Genomic DNA, 21,353 nt, shown 5'->3' on the forward strand with positions numbered 1-21,353 from the left:
TGCTCTATATTAAAAATTATAAACAATCTGCTAGAAAATGGATGATTGCTCATCTCTATGTAACTCTACCATAATAGTCTACACTCATAATATTCATATATAACATACATATTTAAATCATTAATGTGCAACGTGACCCATTCACTCTATTTTAAACCTACTACTATTTAAAACAAACATCATTTTTATAAAAAAAAATTGTTTTAAAGAATAGTTTTAAAAAATATATGAAAACACTGAAATCATTACCTTTATGCTGTAACCGTATACTCACAGCTACATATATCAGTATATCAATCTGACCATTAGTTGTTGCAGTAAAGCTGTTAATAAAAATGATCATTAAAAAACATAAAATGAGAGAAAGTCTCGTATACACAAATATATCAATAAATAATATTAAGAAACCATATGCATATCAAATCACACGTACAGACTATAAATAATATTCATAATACACACATCTAAAACTGAAAATTATAAAAACAGCAATCAAACTATTACAGTAAGTTCAATATCAGTGCACTCATAACTTCTTCCATTTAAATGACAACAATGCAGATATAATTAAAACTGCCTGATAAATAAAACAAAATTGTATTGACAAATCGCACTAAACACATTTTAGCGCAAAAACCATTTTTTATCGCTAAAACTTAGTATAACACACAAATAAAGTCTTAAGCTGTTATTTTAGTAATCCCTAAGTTGTTGTGATATATATAACTAATACTCAACGAGCAGCTCTACAAAAAAATTTTTTCTTTACATCTCGCAAAAACTAGCACTGCAACTAAGAAAAATCCTCTGCTATGTTGTCATTTATATGGCGTTCTTCAAAAACAAAGTCTCACATTCGGACTATGAAAGAGACATAATACACACATCTAAAAACTGAAAATTATAAAAACAGAAAATAACCTATTAACAATGAGTTAAATATCAGTGCAATCATAGCTTCTTCTATCTAAATGATAACGTCACAGACATGAATGGCCATAGAGATAAATAATTAAAAATTAAAACTACCCGGTATCTGAGGCAATAATGTATTGACAAATCACACTAAACAGATTTAAGCACTAAAACCATTTTATATCGCTAAAACTAAAATACAATCTTAAGCTTTGACTTTACTAATCCCTAAGTTGTTATATTATATATAACTAATACTCAACGAGCAACTCTACAAAGAGAAAATTTTAGAAAGTAGTCTCAGGGCTATCTACTTTACCTTTGTCAGTCAATGAAACATCTCGCAAAGACTTGCACTGCAACTAAGAAGAGTCCTCTGCTGTGTTGTCATTTATATAAAGTTCTTCAAAAGCAAACCGGGCCAAAAAACTATGACATCATTTCCTGTGAAATGTGTCAATCACGTAGTCAAGGAGACAAAATACTAGAGAACCAATTTCGATATTAATCAAAAGCATGGCTATTTTCACTGCACCAAAATAAACATTACATCATTTCCTTTATTGCACGGTTTATGTATATTTATGAAGGCTGACACTTAAAAAGAGGACTGTGTTGTATATATCTAGATATACCATGATCGCTACTGTGTCTATATGAAACCAGGCTTACTATGTAACGTTTAAAACAACAGAAGGAAAATTTATCCTTGTCAAGATCGCTACAGAGTAGCGCTTAAAGAGGAAAATATGTGTCTATATCAAACCGGAGTCATTATATAACATTTGGACCAACGAAGAATAGACTAGTTGTATATCAGTGATTCTTTATAACAATGAAGGATAAACTAGTTGTATATCAGTGACGGGTTCACTAAGTGACGTGCAAAACTCAAAGAAGGAAGGGAAGAGAGAAACTAACAATAATGCATCTCCTTTAAAACGGGGTCACTGTCTGGCGATCGGAACACAGCTTGTATTTTGAGTCGGGCAATTCTAATAAAAGTCTTTCCACGGTGTAAGGTAGTCCCTTCTGTTTTTTTGCCTTGGCTACGTGGGACCACCTTCCGGTTTGTTTCATTGGACCTGCTCCTGACAAAGACACCTTGGGGGTCATGCTGCCATGACCCCGATGAGACTCCTTGGGGGGATTTGATGCCTCTATGTTGTATGCTGATAGATTCCAGCCTACTTCTCTAACCCTATTTCTTTCTTAGTTATACTGGGATGTTTTGTCCCCAAAATAAAATGTAAAGAAGAAAACAATTACAAGTTTCTTCTCTCACCCCTCTAGGATCCTGGCCTATTTCTCCTGGCCTGCTTCTCTCTTGTTTATACTGGGGTATCTTGTCTTCAAAAATAAATCATGTTAAAAAAAAGAAAAAAATATATCCCACTTTCTTTTCAGACTATACAGCAATCTTACTGCCCGGATTGCTCCCAGCTTTTTTCATGGTGCCTTGGGGAACATCTGCCATTACCAATATAATTTTGCCATTTTTCAGTGCCATGGGTATTTACACCACTGTTAGCACTGCCTTTGCAACTATTTATGTGCCTTTGGCTGTTCATATAACTATTGTTGGTTCTCTTTTCCCATCTCAGGATGCTTTGGGGATTTTGATGCCTCTATGCTGTTTGGTACACAATAAATATTACGCCTTGTGGATTATGATGCCTCTGTTCTGTTTTTGATACTCTTCAATCCCTTAGGGGTTTTGATGCCTCCATGCTGTTTTTGATACCCTGTACATTACACCCTGTGGCGTTTGCTATACAATACTCCCTACACATTGGGGCCTTTGATGCCCGCATGCTTTTTACCATACAATACAATACTTTCTACACCTTGGGGTTTTGATGCCTTTGTGCTGTTTGCGATACCCCACACTCTTTCCTGCCACTGTCTATCTCTCTCACTCTGTACACTGCAATTTTGTCTTCTAATATGCAGTGAACACTAGCCTGAGCCTTGGATGTTTCTTCTCTGTATCATAGTTTGTGTATTTGCACAAGGAATCAACATACATATATGGTGCATTTGAGACATTTTTGTACAAACTGTGAGAGTTGCTGAATGTAGTAATTTACTGTATAACTATAGTATACTACACAGGTATAGCCAGCCAGTACACAGTGTGTACCACTGTCAAGCATTCAAACTCTGTTTGCTAAACAGTGCCAGTCTTCTTGCTCCATTGCTTTACACCTACCATATGTGATTTTAATCTTCAGTGTCACTGATGCTGCTGCTTCTGCTCCAAGTCTCACTTGGTATCTTTGGGTGGTTCCTTTTCTTCATCAGATGTATTCCATGTTCTTTCCAAATTCCCTTCCCTTACAGTACTTGCCAATTCTTGATCTTAAAATGGTAATCCGATCCTTTGCATACTTGTTGCTCCACTCATGGGTCCTTCATGCCACTCCTGGTACTATTTTCCCCTCTTGGTGTCTTGGGCTTTTGATGCCATTCTTTTTCCTGTCTCAGCCCTCACTGTATATCTTGGGGCATTGCTGCCACTCTTTTTTTGCTTGAGTACTCTGCAATCTTCAACACCACTGCTGTTCCAAGCCAGTCACGGTAGCATTAGGTGGTTTCTCCATTGCTCCAGCTGTTTTTTGAGGTTCTTTCCAAATTCCCTTTCCTTATGACACATGTAGACTCTTAGTCTTGCTGTGGCAATCCAGTGCTTTGCACATTTGCTGCACCTTGCATGAGGGTTTTCCTGTCACTTTGGTGTTTCATTCTTCCTTCATAGTGCCTTGAGCAGTTCATACTACACTTGATGCTGCTTCGCCTCTCTCATGCTGTTTGGAGTTTGTGCCACTCTTACTGCTTCTGCTTTTCTCCTTAGTACCTTGGAGAACCCCTGTCACTGCTAGTACCATTTTGCTCCATTTTTGGTCCTTGGACTATTCATGCCACTTATGTTTTCATGTTGACACAGTTTTGGTGCATTGGAAAAAAAAAACCAAACAAATAGGCTGCATTGCTTCCCCCATTGACTTTAATGAGAAACAAATGAATGAATAGAACAAATAAAGCTAAATGGGGTTTTTTTTTTGGCTGAAACAAGCCAAATGAATAATTGTTACCAATGAAATGAATAAACAAACAAAAACAAAAGTTGTGCCTCTGTGCAACCCTATCTCCTAGCATCTCTCTTTTTCTCTCCTCCTCTCTTAACATCTCCTTTCAATCCTCCCCTCTTTCATCATCCTTACTTTCCACCTTTCCTGGTCCCCTTTGTCCCCAGTGCTCCTCTCTTCCCAGCATTTCTCCTCTACCCTCAACTTCCTCTCCCCTCAACCTCTCGCATCTTTCCTTGCCCCCTCACCCAGTGTCTTACCTCTTCCTCCGCTGTCCCCCCAGCATCTTGATGATTCCTTCCCAGTGTCCCTTCCTTCTTGTCCTTTCTCCCCTCCTCCCAGAGGTCCTTGTGCTTCCTCTCTCAGTAGCGGCTCCAGTAGCAGTTTTGGATTTCCTTCCCAAAGCAACTATAGGGCATCCTCCAGAGCAGCTCTAGTGGTTACTCTGACCTCCCTCCTCCAATGCAATGCCAGTGGTGATCCTGCTTTGGCAGTAGATCCATCCTCCACTGACAAACTCCTTCTTCCTCCTGTGGCATGGGCATGCAGTTGTAGCTGCAGCTTGTGTGTGTTTGCCACTCTTCTACTTTTTTGATGCATTTTTTTTTTTGTCTGGGCCACATTCTTGTGTGTCTCACTATTGGTCTTCCAGGGAAGGAGATGGTGGAAAGCAATATTGGACTACATATTCTTTAAGTTAGGGTAAGAATCAGTTTAAATCAATTTTTACTTTAGCAAAACCCCAGGAATTTATCCATAAAAATCATATTAAACTGAAAACGAAGGACCATAGTCATTAAGCATAGAGCCAGTAGAGTTGTTTATGCACTTCATTAGCAGACTGCATGCAGATGCTTTTGACCTCACTTTCCCATTAATGATTGTCTGTAAAATATTCAACAAGTGGCTTCTTGTAATCACATTCTTGTAATCACAAGTATTTTAAAACTGTGCCCAAAACCAGAACCAGACCCAGGCTGAAATATTTCTTCTTCATTGGTGGTAATCAGCAAGCTACTTATGCCATCAACAGTTCCTCCAGCTGCCTGAGCAGCCTTGACTTGCTTACTGTATTAGCCAAATCCTAGCTTTCTAATTTGAAAAAAACCTATTTGGAAGACTTAATGAAACCAAGTTCAATAAACTGAAACCCCACTTACATTTTCATGACTTCCGCCTTGTTCTTCAATCTATACTCTTCTCTAAAATCGATTACTGCAACTCGCTGCTCCTTGGACTTCCGGCAAACACCATCAAACCTCTACAGATGTTGCAGAATTCAGCGGCCAGGATCTTGACAATCACAGAAAAAAGAGATCACATCTCCCCTATCCTTTACAACCTCCATTGGCTTCCTATCAAATACAGAATTCTCTATAAAGTCCTTACCATTATTCACAAAGCCTTACACAACATCTCTCCTATTGAGCTTACCATCCAGCCAAGGCCTCACCACTCCAGCAGACCAATTAGAGGAGCCTACCTAGGTACTCTATACGTTCCCCCAGCAAAAACATCCTTCAGAAAATGTGCCCTTTCCTCAGCAGGCCCCTCACAATGGAATGCTCTCCCTCCAGACCTCCGACAAGATCCATGTCCTCTATCTTTCAAAAAAAAAAACTCAAAACATGGTTCTTCAAATTAGCATTCCCAGAATGATGACTTCTGCTCACTTCATAGACCAACATGACCATCGCTTTGTACCATGTCTTACTCCTTAACCTTCCTAACTAATTCCGCCGCAAGAGCTCATACCTTGTTAATAAAATCTGGCTAGTAGTTTCATTAAGTATTTAGCTTAATTTAATCTTGTTAATCCTAGACATATTAGCATGTTACCAATTTCTGTCTGGTTATATTTATTTATTTGATTATCAACTAAGTTGCGTTTTGTTATGTTTTGCAATGGGCAAGTTTTTTAGCCCCGGTTTCCTATGCATTTACTTGTTTCTCACACTGTTCCATGTAACGCTCCTATGCGAAGTTTCTTTGTTCAATGTAAACCGGTGTGATTTGTAGTTGCTACAGGAATGTCGGTATATAAAAAAAAATCAAAATAAATAAATAAATATATTTACACCTTCACGCCTTTAGTTTTCACATACATGGCACAGCAGTAACAAACCACCTTTTGCTTTTGCAGTTGTATGATGGGGCTGATGTAAGTGCTGATTTAGTCGGCACGTTCTGTGGTTCCATTCTGCCCAAGTCATTTCTTTCCACTGGCAACTTCTTAACAGTGAGATTCATCAGTGACTCTTCCGTGGAAAGAGAAGGCTTCAATGCTACCTATACAACGGTGAATCGTAAGTAATATTTTTCATTTTTACTGTGTGAAACAATGTCTTTTAAAATAAGTTCTGAAACAAGTAGAAATGAGAGGGTCAGTATTCCAATGGATTTCTATGAACAAACATGCATTTACCAGTGGGAAAAAAACCCCCCAGTGTGAGTAAATGTTCATGCACTGGTCACAGCATGCATATTTTTACCTGGGTGGAAAAAAGGATAGAGACAGTTTGGGGCAATCAAAGTGCGTGTGGAAATTTCATTTTAAAATCTCTCTTCCTGCTTACATACATGTTCGTTGTACCTGCTTCCATACAGTAGCAAAGTAAGTGGATCTACATTGTGTGCGCCAGTCAGATTTTTTTTTTAAGGAAAGCTCCATGAGGCATATCTCTTGAAAATTGAGCTTGCAAGCCTTGCAGACAATAGCAAAATTGCTCTCCCCATGTGCATGTACAATTAATGTACACAACGCTGAAAATGACAAAAGATGTTTCTTTTAAGTGATCAACACTTAGGATAAGTAACATGTTCCACAGAAGATGACCTATATAAATAAAAAGTAACTTTTTATAGTTAGAAGAACAACATTGACAAACTTATAATACACTGAACTTGAAAAAAGCAGTTTTCAAATGCATTTCCACTGGTAAAAAGCATAAATCAGGTTTTTTTTAAAATTGCCCACCCTGTATATAGGTGAAAGTCCACGAGTAGTTGCATTGACTTAGTGACAATCTTGGATGTGATAGAGGTGTTTAAAATCATGAGAAGTCTAGAACGGGTAAATGTGAATCGGTTATTTACTCTTTCAGATAATAGAAGGACTAGGGGGCACTCCATGAAGTTAGCATGTGGCACATTTAAAACTAATCGGAGAAAGTTCTTTTTCATGCAACACACAATTAAACTCTGGAATTTGTTGCCAGGGGATGTGGTTAGTGCATTTAGTGTAGCTGTGTTTAAAAAAGGTTTGGATACGTTCCTGGAGGAGAAGTCCATTACCTGCTATTAATCAAGTTGACAGAAAATAGCCACTGCTATTACTAGCATAAGTAGCATGGATAGACTTAGTTTTGGGGTACTTGCCAGGTTCTTATGGCCTGGATTGGCCACTGTTGGAAACAGGATGCTGGGCTTGATGGACCCTTGGTCTGGCCCAGTATGACATGTACCATTTTGATATATATATTTCTTTAAAATCTCTCAAATCTTCTCTTTCCCAGTTTAAATTCTAGTTCTAATTTGGGGGGGGAGTAATTAAAGTTGGCATATCTTTTCTTAATTGGCCAGAAAATCTGATATGATGTTGATTTGCCATGACTCAAATTTTCAAGAAGTTTGATAATGTTGCAAGGACAAAAGATCAGATTAATGTTTTACCTCAACAGCAGTGGTTCCCAAAATCTGAGTTGTTATTGCAAATGGAATCACAAAAAACAAGGCCTCTCCCTTTCATGGATCTCTGCCCCATTTCTCTATAGATTTTCATTCTGAACTGCTCTGGCAGAGTAGCCCAAGGCCTGTGATCCTGCATGTATTCACGGGCCCCGCCTCCTCCTGTGGGGCTTCCTGTTAGACGAATGCTGAGGGCCCTGGCTTGTGAGTGCAGACTGACCCACAGGCCCCGCACTGACTGCTGCTGTTGCTCCTTTTCCACTTTTGGTGAGAGAAGTGGTTAGTGGAGGTTTGCTATTTTTGTTTTGGTCAGCAAGTGGGATGAAGTGAATTTTTAAGTAGTAAAATGAGTTCATACTAGATAATGGTTTGAGAAGCATTGCTCAAAAAGATCATCAGATGTTAGAAAGCTTCATGAGATATTTAGCAGCAGGTTCCAGATTAGAAAAAAATAGAATGCAGTGTTTTACCTTCAAACCATCATCAAAGTTTGTGAATACCTTGCACAACTGTATATCACGTCTTGTCACGGGAAGTTCGGTTCAATCTAAAGTGAAGCTGAAGGTATAAAACTACCAATTCAGTGTGTTTGTGTGTATGTATGTATGTGTGTTGGGGAGAAAGTCAGCATTCAGTCTTACCTGAATCTTTTTTTTTCTGGTGTTTTAATATTTGATGATAATCAAGGTTAAGTTATACATCCAGATATTTTTTTCCCTCCAGCTCCATGTGGCGGAATATATAATGCCACTTCTTTGCCACAGACTGCAATATCCCCTTATTTCCCAAATGCATATCCACCATTTACTCACTGCATTTGGACCATTGATGCTCCCCCACAAGAACACATCAAACTTAGGATACAGACATTTCATCTTCATTCCAACCAAGACTGCTTCCAGAATTATTTAGAATTCAAAGACTTTCCCCAGGTAAGCCATGAAAGCAAAATCACATTATGATGTTAAAAGAATATATACATGAAATATAGATTTGCAAATTATTTTATTTCTATAATTGAGAGAGTCACTAATTGTACTTTTTCCTTTACCATCATTTTTAATATTGAAGATTCTAGAAGCTTCTTTTGCAGTAAATATTAAGTCAGATATTAAAAAGATCTAGTCACCTAACTTTAAAAGTTCTGCACTTAGATTTTTAAATTTTAAAACTGGAAGCCTCTGAGCAACTAAATTTAGGTGCCTTAAAAGTGGGTGGAGCCAAAGGTGGGACCCGAGAAAGGGAATGACGTTAAATGCTCAGGGCCTGATATCCAGCACTGAATGCTTAAATAAGGCACCTAAATTTAAGAAAGTCAATACCTCACCTAAGTTTCGCATGGGCGTAACATCTATAGTGCACAGTGGCGCACAGGCACGACCAACTTTGAAATAGGATATGCCATGCAGCACCAACTGTGGGCACATCCATGACAGCGGCAGCTGCGAAGAGGAAGAGGCCCGGGAGACCCCTGGCAAACCCAATCTCTCTGGCAGCTGAGAAGAGGAAAAGGCCTGGGAGGCCACCAACGGACCCCCATCTCGCCAGCGGCCAAGAAAAGGAAGAGGATTGCGAGGCCACTAGCGGACCCCATTTTGTTGGCAGACAAGAAGATGGGAGGCTCGAGAGGTCACCGCAAACCTCATCTTGCTGGCGGCCGAGAAGAGATAGAGGCTTGGGAGGCCGCTGGTGGACCCCATTTCCAGCAAATGAAGAAAGGAGATGTCCAGGAGGCCATCAGTGGCCGAGAAGAGTAGCAGGTCCAAGAGGCCACCGCCAGCTGAGAAGAGTAGTAGGCCCAGGAAGCCACCAGTGACCGAGAAGAGGAAGAAACACGCTCTCCCACTTCTCTGTGTGCTAGTCTTCAAACTACTTGCGGCCAGTATGTGCTCTATGCTGATCTTGTGCCTCATGAGGTCAGCATAGAGGAAGTGCTAGCCCCGTGAATTTTGAATAGCAGGGGGCCTCGCAGGCCTGCTCTTCTTTTCGGCCGCAACAACCTTCCAGGTCTGCTCTTCTTCTCGGCTGCTGGCAGCCTTCTGGACCTGTTAGGGAGCCTGCCTGTGTTTTGTCTTTGTGTATGTGAGTGAAAGGAAACCTGCCTGGGTGTGTGTGTGAGAGAGAATGGTAATCTGCCTGGGTGTGTCTATGAACCTGCCAGGGTGTAAGTGTGTGAGTAGTGCAAATGGTAACTTATCGTGGTGTATATGTGTGTGTGTGTTTGTGAATGGGAGGCTGCCTGAGTGTGTGTGAGACAGAGAGCATGTGGGTGTGAGAGCCTATATGTGTATGTTAGAGAAAGAGAGAGAAAGTGGGAATGAGAGCCTGTGTTTGGGTATGAGGGAGTGTATGGATGTGTAGGAGTGGGACCCTGCATGTGAGAGAGAGCATGTGTGTTTGTGTGGCAATATAAAGTAGGGATGTGAATCGTTTTAGGACGATTAAAATTATCGTCCGATAATTTTAATATCGTCTTAAACCGTTATGGAACACAATACAATAGAGATTCTAATGATTTATCGTTATAAATCGTTAGAATCGTGAGCCGGCACACTAAAACCCCCTAAAACCCACCCCCGACCCTTTAAATTAAATCCCCCACCCTCCCGAACCCCCCCCAAATGAGTTAAATAACCTGCGGGTCCAGCGGCGGTCCGGAACGGCAGCGGTCCGGAACGGGCTCCTGCTCCTGAATCTTGTTGTCTTCAGCCGGCGCCATTTTCCAAAATGGCGCCGAAAAATGGCGGCGGCCATAGACGAACACGATTGGACGGCAGGAGGTCCTTCCGGACCCCCGCTGGACTTTTGGCAAGTCTCGTGGGGGTCAGGAGGCCCCCCACAAGCTGGCCAAAAGTTCCTGGAGGTCCAGCGGGGGTCAGGGAGCGATTTCCCGCCGCGAATCGTTTTCGTACGGAAAATGGCGCCGGCAGGAGATCGACTGCAGGAGGTCGTTCAGCGAGGCGCCGGAACCCTCGCTGAACGACCTCCTGCAGTCGATCTCCTGCCGGCGCCATTTTCCGTACGAAAACGATTTGCGGCGGGAAATCGCTCCCTGACCCCCGCTGGACCTCCAGGAACTTTTGGCCAGCTTGTGGGGGGCCTCCTGACCCCCACGAGACTTGCCAAAAGTCCAGCGGGGGTCCGGAAGGACCTCCTGCCGTCCAATCGTGTTCGTCTATGGCCGCCGCCATTTTTCGGCGCCATTTTGGAAAATGGCGCCGGCTGAAGACAACAAGATTCAGGAGCAGGAGCCCGTTCCGGACCGCTGCCGTTCCGGACCGCCGCTGGACCCGCAGGTTATTTAACTCATTTGGGGGGGTTCGGGAGGGTGGGGGATTTAATTTAAAGGGTCGGGGGTGGGTTTTAGGGGGTTTTAATGTGCCGGTTTTGCGATTTTTAGATTTTTAGATTTTTCACGATTTTTCACGATTTTTCACGATATTTTACCCCCCCAAACGGCAACAATACGATTCCCTCCCCCTCCCAGCCGAAATCGATCGTTAAGACGATCGAGGACACGATTCACATCCCTAATATAAAGCTGTGTGAGAGAGAATGTGTGTGTCTGTGCGAGGGGGGGGGAAGAATGGGAGCCTGCATGTGAGAGACAGCAATTGAGAATGAGAGTCTGTGTGTGTGAGAATGTGGCAGCCTACTTGTGAGAGTGAGAGTCTGTGTGAGTTTGAATGTATGGGAGTGGGAAACTGCATGTGAGAGCCTGTGTGTCTGTGTGTGAGAGAGCATGAAAGAGTGAGATCCTGTGTGTGTGTTTGTGTTTTTGAGAATGGGAACATGCGTGTAAGAGCATGTGAGTGTGAGAGCCTGTGTGTGTGTGTGAGTGGGAGCCTGTGTGAGAGCTTGCATGTGTGTGTGGGGGGAAGGGAGCTTGCATGTGAAGGAGAGCATGTGAGAGCGAAAGCCTTCATGTGAGAGAGAGCATGAAAGAGTGGGATCCTGTGTGAGAGAAAGCTTGTGTGTGAGAGCCTGTGTGTGTGTGTGTGTGTGTGTGTGTGCGGAGGAAGGAAAGAAGACAGGAGGAGAGAGAAGAAACGAAGAATAACAGAAACCCTGAAAAATGAATAAGAAAAAGACAGATTTGGGGAAAAAAGAGACTGGGACCAACTAATTAGAAAAATAAGATCAGATAACAAAGGTAAAAAATAATATTTTGCTTTCAGCAATTGGAATATGCCCAATTGGAATATGCCCTCTTTGGGAATGTGCATTTCTTATATATTTGTATTTTGCTTTTTCTTCAGTATTCCTGAGTTCACAGAATCTTGTTATGCCTGCATATTTCTGTTTCTAATTTGTAGACCCTTATTCTGTGTTAGGTAAGGGTCTGTCTGTGATGTGCAGGTGTGACAGAGATGCAGTATTTTGACTAATGTATAGTTTCTCTGTAGGGATTTGTAGCAGTTTGGCTTGTTCTGTTTGCCCAGTAGGTGGTGTATTAATATTCTAAGGCCCGGTGTGTCACACGCAGGCTCTCACAGGTGCGTGGGAGAGAAAACCCGTGTGTGTGAGAGTATTGGCATGTATATAAGAGAGGGGTAAAGTTGGAACACAGAAAGAGTGTGTACTTTAAGTCTATATAGCTGTTCCTCCTTCCCTCCATCACTCTCACCCTTGTTAATAGGCAGCATATGCAAGAGGGAAAGAAGAGGGCTGTAGAGACTGGGAATTTACCCAGGGCAAGTCTTGCCTCACAAATCTGCTTCACTTTTTTGAAGGAGTTAATAAACATGTGGATAAAGGTGAACCGGTAGATATAGTATACTTGGATTTTCAGAAGGCGTTTGACAAAGTTCCTCATGAGAGGCTTCTAGGAAAAGTAAAAAGTCATGGGATAGGTGGCGATGTCCTTTCGTGGATTGCAAACTGGCTAAAAGACAGGAAACAGAGAGTAGGATTAAATGGGCAATTTTCTCAGTGGAAGGGAGTGGACAGTGGAGTGCCTCAGGGATCTGTATTGGGACCCTTACTGTTCAATATATTTATAAATGATCTGGAAAGAAATACGACGAGTGAGATAATCAAATTTGCAGATGACACGAAATTGTTCAGAGTAGTTAAATCACAAGCAGATTGTGATAAATTGCAGGAAGACCTTGTGAGACTGGAAAATTGGGCATCCAAATGGCAGATGAAATTTAATGTGGATAAGTGCAAGGTGATGCATATAGGGAAAAATAACCCATGCTATAATTACACGATGTTGGGTTCCATATTAGGTGCTACAACCCAAGAAAGAGATCTAGGTGTCATAGTGGATAACACATTGAAATCGTCGGTTCAGTGTGCTGCGGCAGTCAAAAAAGCAAACAGAATGTTGGGAATTATTAGAAAAGGAATGATGAATAAAACGGAAAATGTCATAATGCCTCTGTATCGCTCCATGGTGAGACCGCACCTTGAATACTGTGTACAATTCTGGTCGCCGCATCTCAAAAAAGATATAATTGCGATGGAGAAGGTACAGAGAAGGGCTACCAAAATGATAAGGGGAATGGAACAACTCCCCTATGAGGAAAGACTAAAGAGGTTAGGACTTTTCAGCTTGGAGAAGAGACGACTGAGGGGGGATATGATAGAGGTGTTTAAAATCATGAGAGGTCTAGAACGGGTAGATGTGAATCGGTTATTTACTCTTTCGGATAGTAGAAAGACTAGGGGACACTCCATGAAGTTAGCATGGGGCACATTTAAAACTAATCGGAGAAAGTTCTTTTTTATTCAACGCACAATTAAACTCTGGAATTTGTTGCCAGAGAATGTGGTTCGTGCAGTAAGTATAGCTGTGTTTAAAAAAGGATTGGATAAGTTCTTGGAGGAGAAGTCCATTACCTGCTATTAAGTTCACTTAGAGAATAACCACTGCCATTAGCAATGGTTACATGGAATAGACTTAGTTTTTGGGTACTTGCCAGGTTCTTATGGCCTGGATTGGCCACTGTTGGAAACAGGATGCTGGGCTTGATGGACCCTTGGTCTGACCCAGTATGGCATTTTCTTATGTTCTTATGTTCTTAATGCATACACTTTTCATTCCCCTATTCTACCGGCTTGCCACAGACCAAGAGGACAGAGAAATCAGTTCTCTTCAATGGCCAGTAGGGATGTGCATTCGTTTCATACGTTTCCTATACAAGCATGTAATATGAAGTGTATGAAACATATGAAACAAATGCACATCTAATTGACATGTAATGGGAAATGTATGAAATGAATTAAACGAATGAAATGAATGCACATCCCTAATGGCCAGTGGGATGGGCTCTGCCAGCCAGACAGCATCTCCTTTGTTGGTGGCAGAAGTGACTTCTCTTTCTCTAGTTCACACCACCTCAAAGATACATTTGCTTAGTAGGAAAAGGGTATGAGCTGACATTACTGACTGTTCTGCTACTTACAGAAAATGAATAATGTCACCAGTACTTTTTTTTTCTAATTCTTTCTCTCTCCATATTTTTCCTCCTACCATACCATGCATAATATGGGGGCAGTATTCAGCAGCTGAATGGCTCAGCAGTTATCCATCTAACTAGCAGGATATATTCAGCAGCGTGACCATGCAAGTGAATATACCCAGCTATCTTAAAGTTAGCCGGCTAACATTAGGACAGCCCTCGCACCTGACCAGAGTTAGCCACATTAGTTAACCGGCTAATTCCAAATATCAGAGTTAGCTGGTTAACTTATGTGGCTAACTCCACTCCTCCCCAGAATGTCTCCTGCCCGCCCCTGGAATGCCCCCAATTTATCCAGCTAAATCTAGCCAGATAACTACTTATCAGGCTAGACTTTAGTGTTGCGTCCGTCTGTGCTAGACGACTTCGCCCTGTTTGCCTCACCTTGTTAACGGCTCCTCCCACATCCCTAGGGAAAATGGCTGCCGCCGCGTCTACAAGCTGACCTTTCCGGCATCCCTGGAACGGCTATGGTGCTGCCTCCCGCCATGCTCCTTCCAAGGGCTTACTAGGGTGCGCGCACGCCACCCACGTCTTTATTCCAGCAATGGTGCGAACCTCGGGGGCATTCCCCTCTACTGACATCACTCTATCCGGGCTCATTGAGTTAGCAAGGACTTGGTCTTGGCCGGTCTAAGCTAGTCTGCCGCTTCTGTGCTGCCACTGGAAGCTCTCTCTCTGCCCTTCGGGGTAATTGCTAACCTGGGTACCCGCTCCTCGGGGGCACTCTGCTTTATTTCAGGTGCCTTACAGGGATCAGGTACTCGCTTCTCGAGGGCCTGTTCTCCCTGCCTCGGTGCCTGTACCATCTTCTTCAACCTGGTGGAATCGCATACCTACAGCAATCATCTAGTGAGTAATCTAACTCTCATTCTTTCTCATCCACAGTACTGCCTTACTGGGAAACCTACACTGGAATTCCCCTATACCAGCGGGGTGAGAGGGGTCCCTCTGCCAAGGGTCCTGAGACTGCTACATCCAGACTACATCACTACTCCACCTCTGGTGGTATACTTCAAGCTGTATAATAAAGAACTAACTCTGTGTTTGTGCATCCTGCGTTTAGCCCAGTACTGTGGCGCCTCACGGGGCTCCTCCCCATGGGCGTGGTCATCTGCCACAGTACCCAAGAATCCACCCAAACACCACTTAACCATAACAGATTGCTAACTCCATAGATTTGGCTCAGCTCACCGCATTGCAGGCCATTCCAGGCCTGGCCCAGCGAATCTCTGAAGAGCAGAGTGTGCTGGAGAGTATGACTACTGCATTCAACTTACTGCACACACAGATGAATTTACCCACCACCACAGGTAAAGAAGCTACACCGCCAGAAGTGACGGTCAAGACTATTGTACCTCTATCAGTTCCTACACGCTTCTCGGGGGAAGTTTGGAGATGCAGAGGTTTAATTAATCAGTGTTGCATGCACTTTCCCCTGCAACCTAGCCATTTCCCCACAGCTTATGCCAAGACCACCTATATCTTGTCTTATCTGGACGGAAGAGCGTTGACTTGGGCCTCTTCGCTGTGGGAATGCGAGGATCCTATTCTACATTTTATTGAAGGATGCCTCGAACTGTTCAAATCAGTTTTTGATGACCCTACTCGGTATACCACTGCAGGATGTTCTTTGGTTCACCTGAAGCAAGGTAATAAACATTTAGCTGACTTCGCTATAGAATTCAAGACACTGGCATCTGAATTACACTGGGACCCTAAATGCCTGAGGACCCTCTTCTGTGAAGGACTGAACTCTCATTTGAAGGATGAGCTCGCTGCTCATGAAATGCCTGAGACCTTGGCTGAACTAGTGAAATTGGCAACAAAGATTGATCGCCGACTACGTGACAAGGTTCAAGAAACCAAGACTCCCAGAAGACCCTTTCAGGGTGAAACTCGAGTTAAGTCCACACCCAGGCCTGTTCCCACGGTTCCAGTTGCTGGCGAAGAAGAACCAATGCAATTAGGCCGCAGCCATCTGACAGCTAAAGAGAGAAGAACACGGAAGAAACTGGGGCTGTGTATGTACTGTGGACAAGCTGGCCATGCTGTTCATACATGCCCTATATGTCCGGGAAACTGGCAGACCTAAGTCCTGCGGGAGGTCTCTTTTTAGGTCTTACTGTCCCCTCTCCTCCACTCTCTCTTCCTGTAACCTTGATCTGCGGACCTTTAGAGTATCAGACTCTTGCCCTAGTGGACTCAGGGGCAGGAGGTAATTTCATTCTTCAACGATTAGTGGAGCATTTGCGGATTCCCACTACCATTATGAAGTCTCCACTACTCCTATCTTCAATTCATGGAGAACCCTTGCCAGGCGAAGTAACCCAGCTCACCAAACCAGTATGTCTGTGGACTGGTGCTCTCCATTCTGAAACTATCACCTTCTTTGTTTTAGAGAAGGCCATGCACCCCATAGTACTGGGGCTACCGTGGCTGCAATAGCATATGCATCAATTCAATTGGGCTACTCTGGAGCTTTCATGATGGGGCCCAGACTGTCATAGTAAATGCCTGATGGAGGTCGCTCCTATACCCTGCATGCCAACTTACCCCAGTGATGCCGGGGTTGCCATCTCAATATGCATCATTCCAAGATGTTTTTTCTAAAGAAGCTGCAGACGTACTACCGCCTCACAGATCCTATGACTGCACTATTAATCTGAAGCCAAACACTGAACCACCTAAGGGATGGGTGTACCCTCTTTCCATGGCAGAGAATAAAGCCATGTCTGAAAATATTCAGGAAAACCTTCAAAAAGGCTCCAAGTCTCCTGCTGGCACAGGCTTCTTCTTTGTGGGGAAGAAGAATGGAACATTACGTCCGTGTATAGATTACAGAGGTCTCAATGAGATAACTGTAAAAGATTGTTACCCACTACCTCTCATCTCTGAGCTATTTGACAGACTACCAGGAGCCAAGATCTTCTCCAAGCTTGATCTTAAAGGAGCCTAAAACTTACTTCTCATTCGCTCAGGTTATGAATGGAAGACAGCCTTCAACACCCGGGACGGTCACTTTGAATATTTAGTGATGCCCTTTGGCCCTTTGTGCAATGCCCTGGCTGTCTTCCAAAATTTAATGAACGACATCTTCAGGGATCTCCTCTACAAATGTGTCATCATTTACTTAGATGACATCTTGATATTCTCACAGGACATGACCACTCATCTGGAGGATGTCAAAAGAGTGCTGCAAAGACTCCGTGAGAATCATCTATACGCTAAGTTGTCTAAGTGCAAATTCCACAAGGAATCACTGCCTTTCTTGGGCTACATTGTTTCCAACCAAGGCTTCCAGATGGATCCACAGAAGCTGGAGAGCATAAAGAATTGGGCTCAACCCACTGGTCTGAAGGCTCTCAGACATTTCTCAGGTTTCACCAACTATTACAGGACCTTCATCAAGAACTACTCCTCACTCACTGTTCCGCTTACAGCAAGGTGCCAATGTTGCTAATTGGTCTACGGAGGCTATATCTGCATTCCAGAAACTAAAAGACGCCTTCTCGAGCAAGCCGTGTCTCTTACATCCGGATCCCACTAAGACCTTCATCGTTGAGGTCGATGCCTCAGACATTAGTATAGGGGCTGTGCTAAGCCAGACCGGTAATTCCAAGGCCTTACACCCATGCTCATTCTTCTCTCGTCTCTTCTCTCCAGCAGAGAAAAATTACGGAATAGGAGATAAAGAGCTCCTGGCAATAAAGATGGCATTTGAGGAGTGGCGCCCTTGGCTTGAAGGAGCACAACATCAAGTCACAGTCTTTACAGACCATAAGAATTTGGAGTACTTCCACCACGCACAGCGCCTAAACCATAGGCAAGTGAGATGATCTCTGTTTTTTAACAGATTCGAATTTGTGTTGAAATACCGACCTGGAGATAAAAACATCAGAGCAGATGCCTTATCTCGCTCATTACTCTCTGAGGATATTCCAGAGGAACCGCAACACATCATCGACCCGAAAAGAGTTATTTTGGCAGCTACTCACTCAGTATCTGCAGGTAAAACCATCGTACTCAAAAACCTCAGATAAAAGCTGTTAGCATGGGTTCATGACTCCAAACTGGCTGGACAGCCTGGTCAATGCAGAACTCTGTCTAAACTGCAAAAGTTTTACTGGTGGCCCACCATGAAGAGGACACATTCTCCTACGTTGCTTCCTGCGTAAATTGTGCCAGACTGAAGACGCCACCCGGTTGTCCTTGGGGTCTACTCCATTCCTTACCAGTACCAGACGAGCCATGGACGCACATCGCTACAGACTTTGTGGTGGAGTTATCACTCTCAGGAGGAAACAACACGATTTGGGTAACTGTAGATTGGTTCTCAAAGATGGTTCACTTCATGGCTCTCCCTGGTTTACCCACAGCTATGGAGCTTGCTAAGCTCTTCATCACGCACATCTTCTGCCTACACAACATGCCAAAGCACATAGTCTCCGATCACGAAGTCCAGTTCACAGCTAAATTCTGGAAGGCATTGTGCAAGAAGTTTGACATTTCTCTTGACTTCACCTCAGCATATCATCCTCAATCTAACGGACCAACAGAGAGGATGAACAGGACACTCAAGCAGTTCATTTATGCCTACATGAACACTCGCCAGAATGATTGGGCAGAACTGTTGCCCTGGGCTGAATTTGCCATCAACTCTCGTCCAGCAACATCCACTGGATCAACACCATTCGAAGTGGTTTACGGACAACTTCCATTGCCATCACTTCCACTGTCCGTGTTGTCCCCGGCAGCTCAATCAACTGCCAAAGATATTCAACAACTCTGGACTCAGAACAAAGAGATGCTTCTCAAAGCAGGACTTCGAGCTAAGGAAGGATACGATGCTTACCACTGCAAGGCTCCAGATTTCCAGCCTGGTGACAAAGTCTGGCTATCCACTAAGCACTTAAGACTTAAAATACCTTCAGCTCGCTTCACTCCACGCTTCATTGGACCATTTCCCATTCTCCAACAATCTCACCTATAGTCTGAAGCTACCACCTACATTGAAGATTCATAATGCGTTTCACGTCTCACTATTGAAGCCATTGATCCTTAGTAAGTTCTCTTACAAGACACCTGAACCTACACCAATAGATGCAGAAGAAAACATCGAGTACAAGGTAGATGCTGTCCTTGATGTAAGAAAAAGAGGCAGAGTATGGGAATACCTCCTGTAATGGGAAGGTTATGGACTTGAAGATAATTCTTGGACACCTTTGGCTAATATACTGGATAAAGAGATGCTACAAGATTTTCACAAGATGCATCCTCAGAAACTAAGACCAGGTAGGAAGTACGGAGGACGCCCTTTGAAGTGGGGGTACTGTTGTGTCCATCGGTGCTAGACGGCTTCACCCTGTTTGCCTCACCTTGTTCACGGCTCCTCCCGCATCCCTAGGGAAAATAGCTGCCACGCGTCTACAAGCCGACCTCTCTGGCTCCCCGAAATGGCTATGGTGCTGCCTCCCGCCATGCTCCTCCCAAGGGCCTACTAGGGTGCGTGTGCGCACACCACCCACATCTTTATTCCAGCAATGGCGCGAACCTCGAGGGTGTTCCCCTCTACTGACATCACGCCATCTGAGTATATAGCCTGTACTTTGTTGCTAGCTCATTGAGTTAGCAAGGACTTAGTCTTGGCTGGTCTAAATTACTCTGCCTCTTCCGTGCTGCTGCTGGAAGCTCTCTCTCTCTGCCCTTTGGGGTAATTCCTAATCTGGGTACCCGCTCCTTGGGGGCCCTCTGTTTTATTTCAGGTGCCTTACAGGGATCAGGTACTCGCTCCTCAAGGGCCTGCTCTCCCTGCCTCGGTGCCTGTACCATCGTCTTCAACCTGGTGGAATCACATACCTACAGCAACCATCTAGTGAGTAATCTAACTCTCATTCTTTCTCATCCACAGTACTGCCTTACTTGGAAACCTACACTGGAATTCCCCTATACCAACGGGGTGAGAAGAGTCCCCTCTGCCGAGGGTCCTGAGACTGCTACATCCAGACTACCTCACTACTGCTACCTCTGGTGGTATACTTCTAGCTGTATAATAAAGAACTAACTCTGTGTTTGTGCGTCCTTCGTTATCCCAGTACTGTGGTGCCTCACAGGGCTCCTACCCTTGGGCATGGTCATCTGCCACAGTATCTGAGAATCCATCCAGACACCACTTAACCATAACATGTATGGTTAAGCCATATAGATAGATAGATATTTTATCCGTCTACATGGTGTTTGAATATGAACCTCAAAATGTCTCTATATCTATTTAATATTTTTATGTTATATGATAAGGGTCCTACATTTTCAGTTTAAACCGATTTTCACCCATAAATTCCCAGATTTTTCTGAGAGTGACTATTGGTTTAAACCGATTTTCACCCTAAATTTAGGCTGATTAAAGAGCAGCTTCAGAACTGTAGATGCAGCATCTTAAGGCCTTCAGCAACTGCTGGAAGTCAGTGTGGGCCAAAGCACCTGCAGTATTTCAAGCCCCGACCCTCACCAGCTTAAGCGCTCGCCCTCCAGTGCTGTTTCAAGTCTTCCCCCCCCCCCCCCCCCCCGCTCCCACCAAGCAGCCAAAGTGTCTGCTGCTTGGTGCTGCCAATGCAGCCGTGGAAGTGGGCCACAGCCACCAGAAGCACTTCCTGACAGGCTGCCTGGTCCCACAAAGAAAAAATAAATGCGGCACTGCAGAGCACAGGAGCCTCAGCACCCAGGCTGCCGAAGGAGAAAGCAAATATCCTGAACCACCACTGGCAAGGACGAATGCGGTGGCGATGGGGATGGAGATTGAGGTGGGAAGGGGAAATTCATGTTGGAGGTGTGGGAAAACAAAAAGGGACATGCTAAGCGAGGGATGGGGGTAGAGATAGGGTTGCTCTGAGTGGGAGAATCTGTTTAATATTCTTTTATTGTCCTGGCTTCTGTCCACCAAAATAAACTCCAATATTTACCCACAAAAACAATGATTCACCTTTAGCCACTGATTTTCTCCTGTTTTTGTTATTGTCATAATAAACCCTGATAAATTCCTGGGAAAATTTTAAAACATTATAACCAAAACTGAAGGTCCCTCTATGTGGTGAATGGGGCTTTTATGGTGGTCTTAATGTTTGACTTTTAATATTGGTATGTTTTTGTCCTTGATTTCATCTAAGTTTTAAGGATTTGATATTGAAGGTTTTTT

The 21,353-nt window shown here is 43.4% G+C and overlaps 1 protein-coding gene across 1 annotated transcript in view; it reads left to right on the plus strand.

The window, feature by feature from the left end:
- CUBN (cubilin) overlaps window positions 1-21,353 on the plus strand; it is a 639,217-nt gene that overhangs the window by 596,641 nt on the left and 21,223 nt on the right. The window contains exons 61-62 of the mRNA XM_029588764.1: window positions 6,148-6,310; window positions 8,415-8,623. Of these exons, the coding sequence (XP_029444624.1) occupies window positions 6,148-6,310; window positions 8,415-8,623 (372 nt within the window). The remainder of the gene's footprint in view (window positions 1-6,147; window positions 6,311-8,414; window positions 8,624-21,353) is intronic.

This window comes from Rhinatrema bivittatum, chromosome 2, assembly GCF_901001135.1.
Source record: "Rhinatrema bivittatum chromosome 2, aRhiBiv1.1, whole genome shotgun sequence".
Classification (NCBI taxonomy): Eukaryota; Metazoa; Chordata; class Amphibia; order Gymnophiona; family Rhinatrematidae; genus Rhinatrema; species Rhinatrema bivittatum.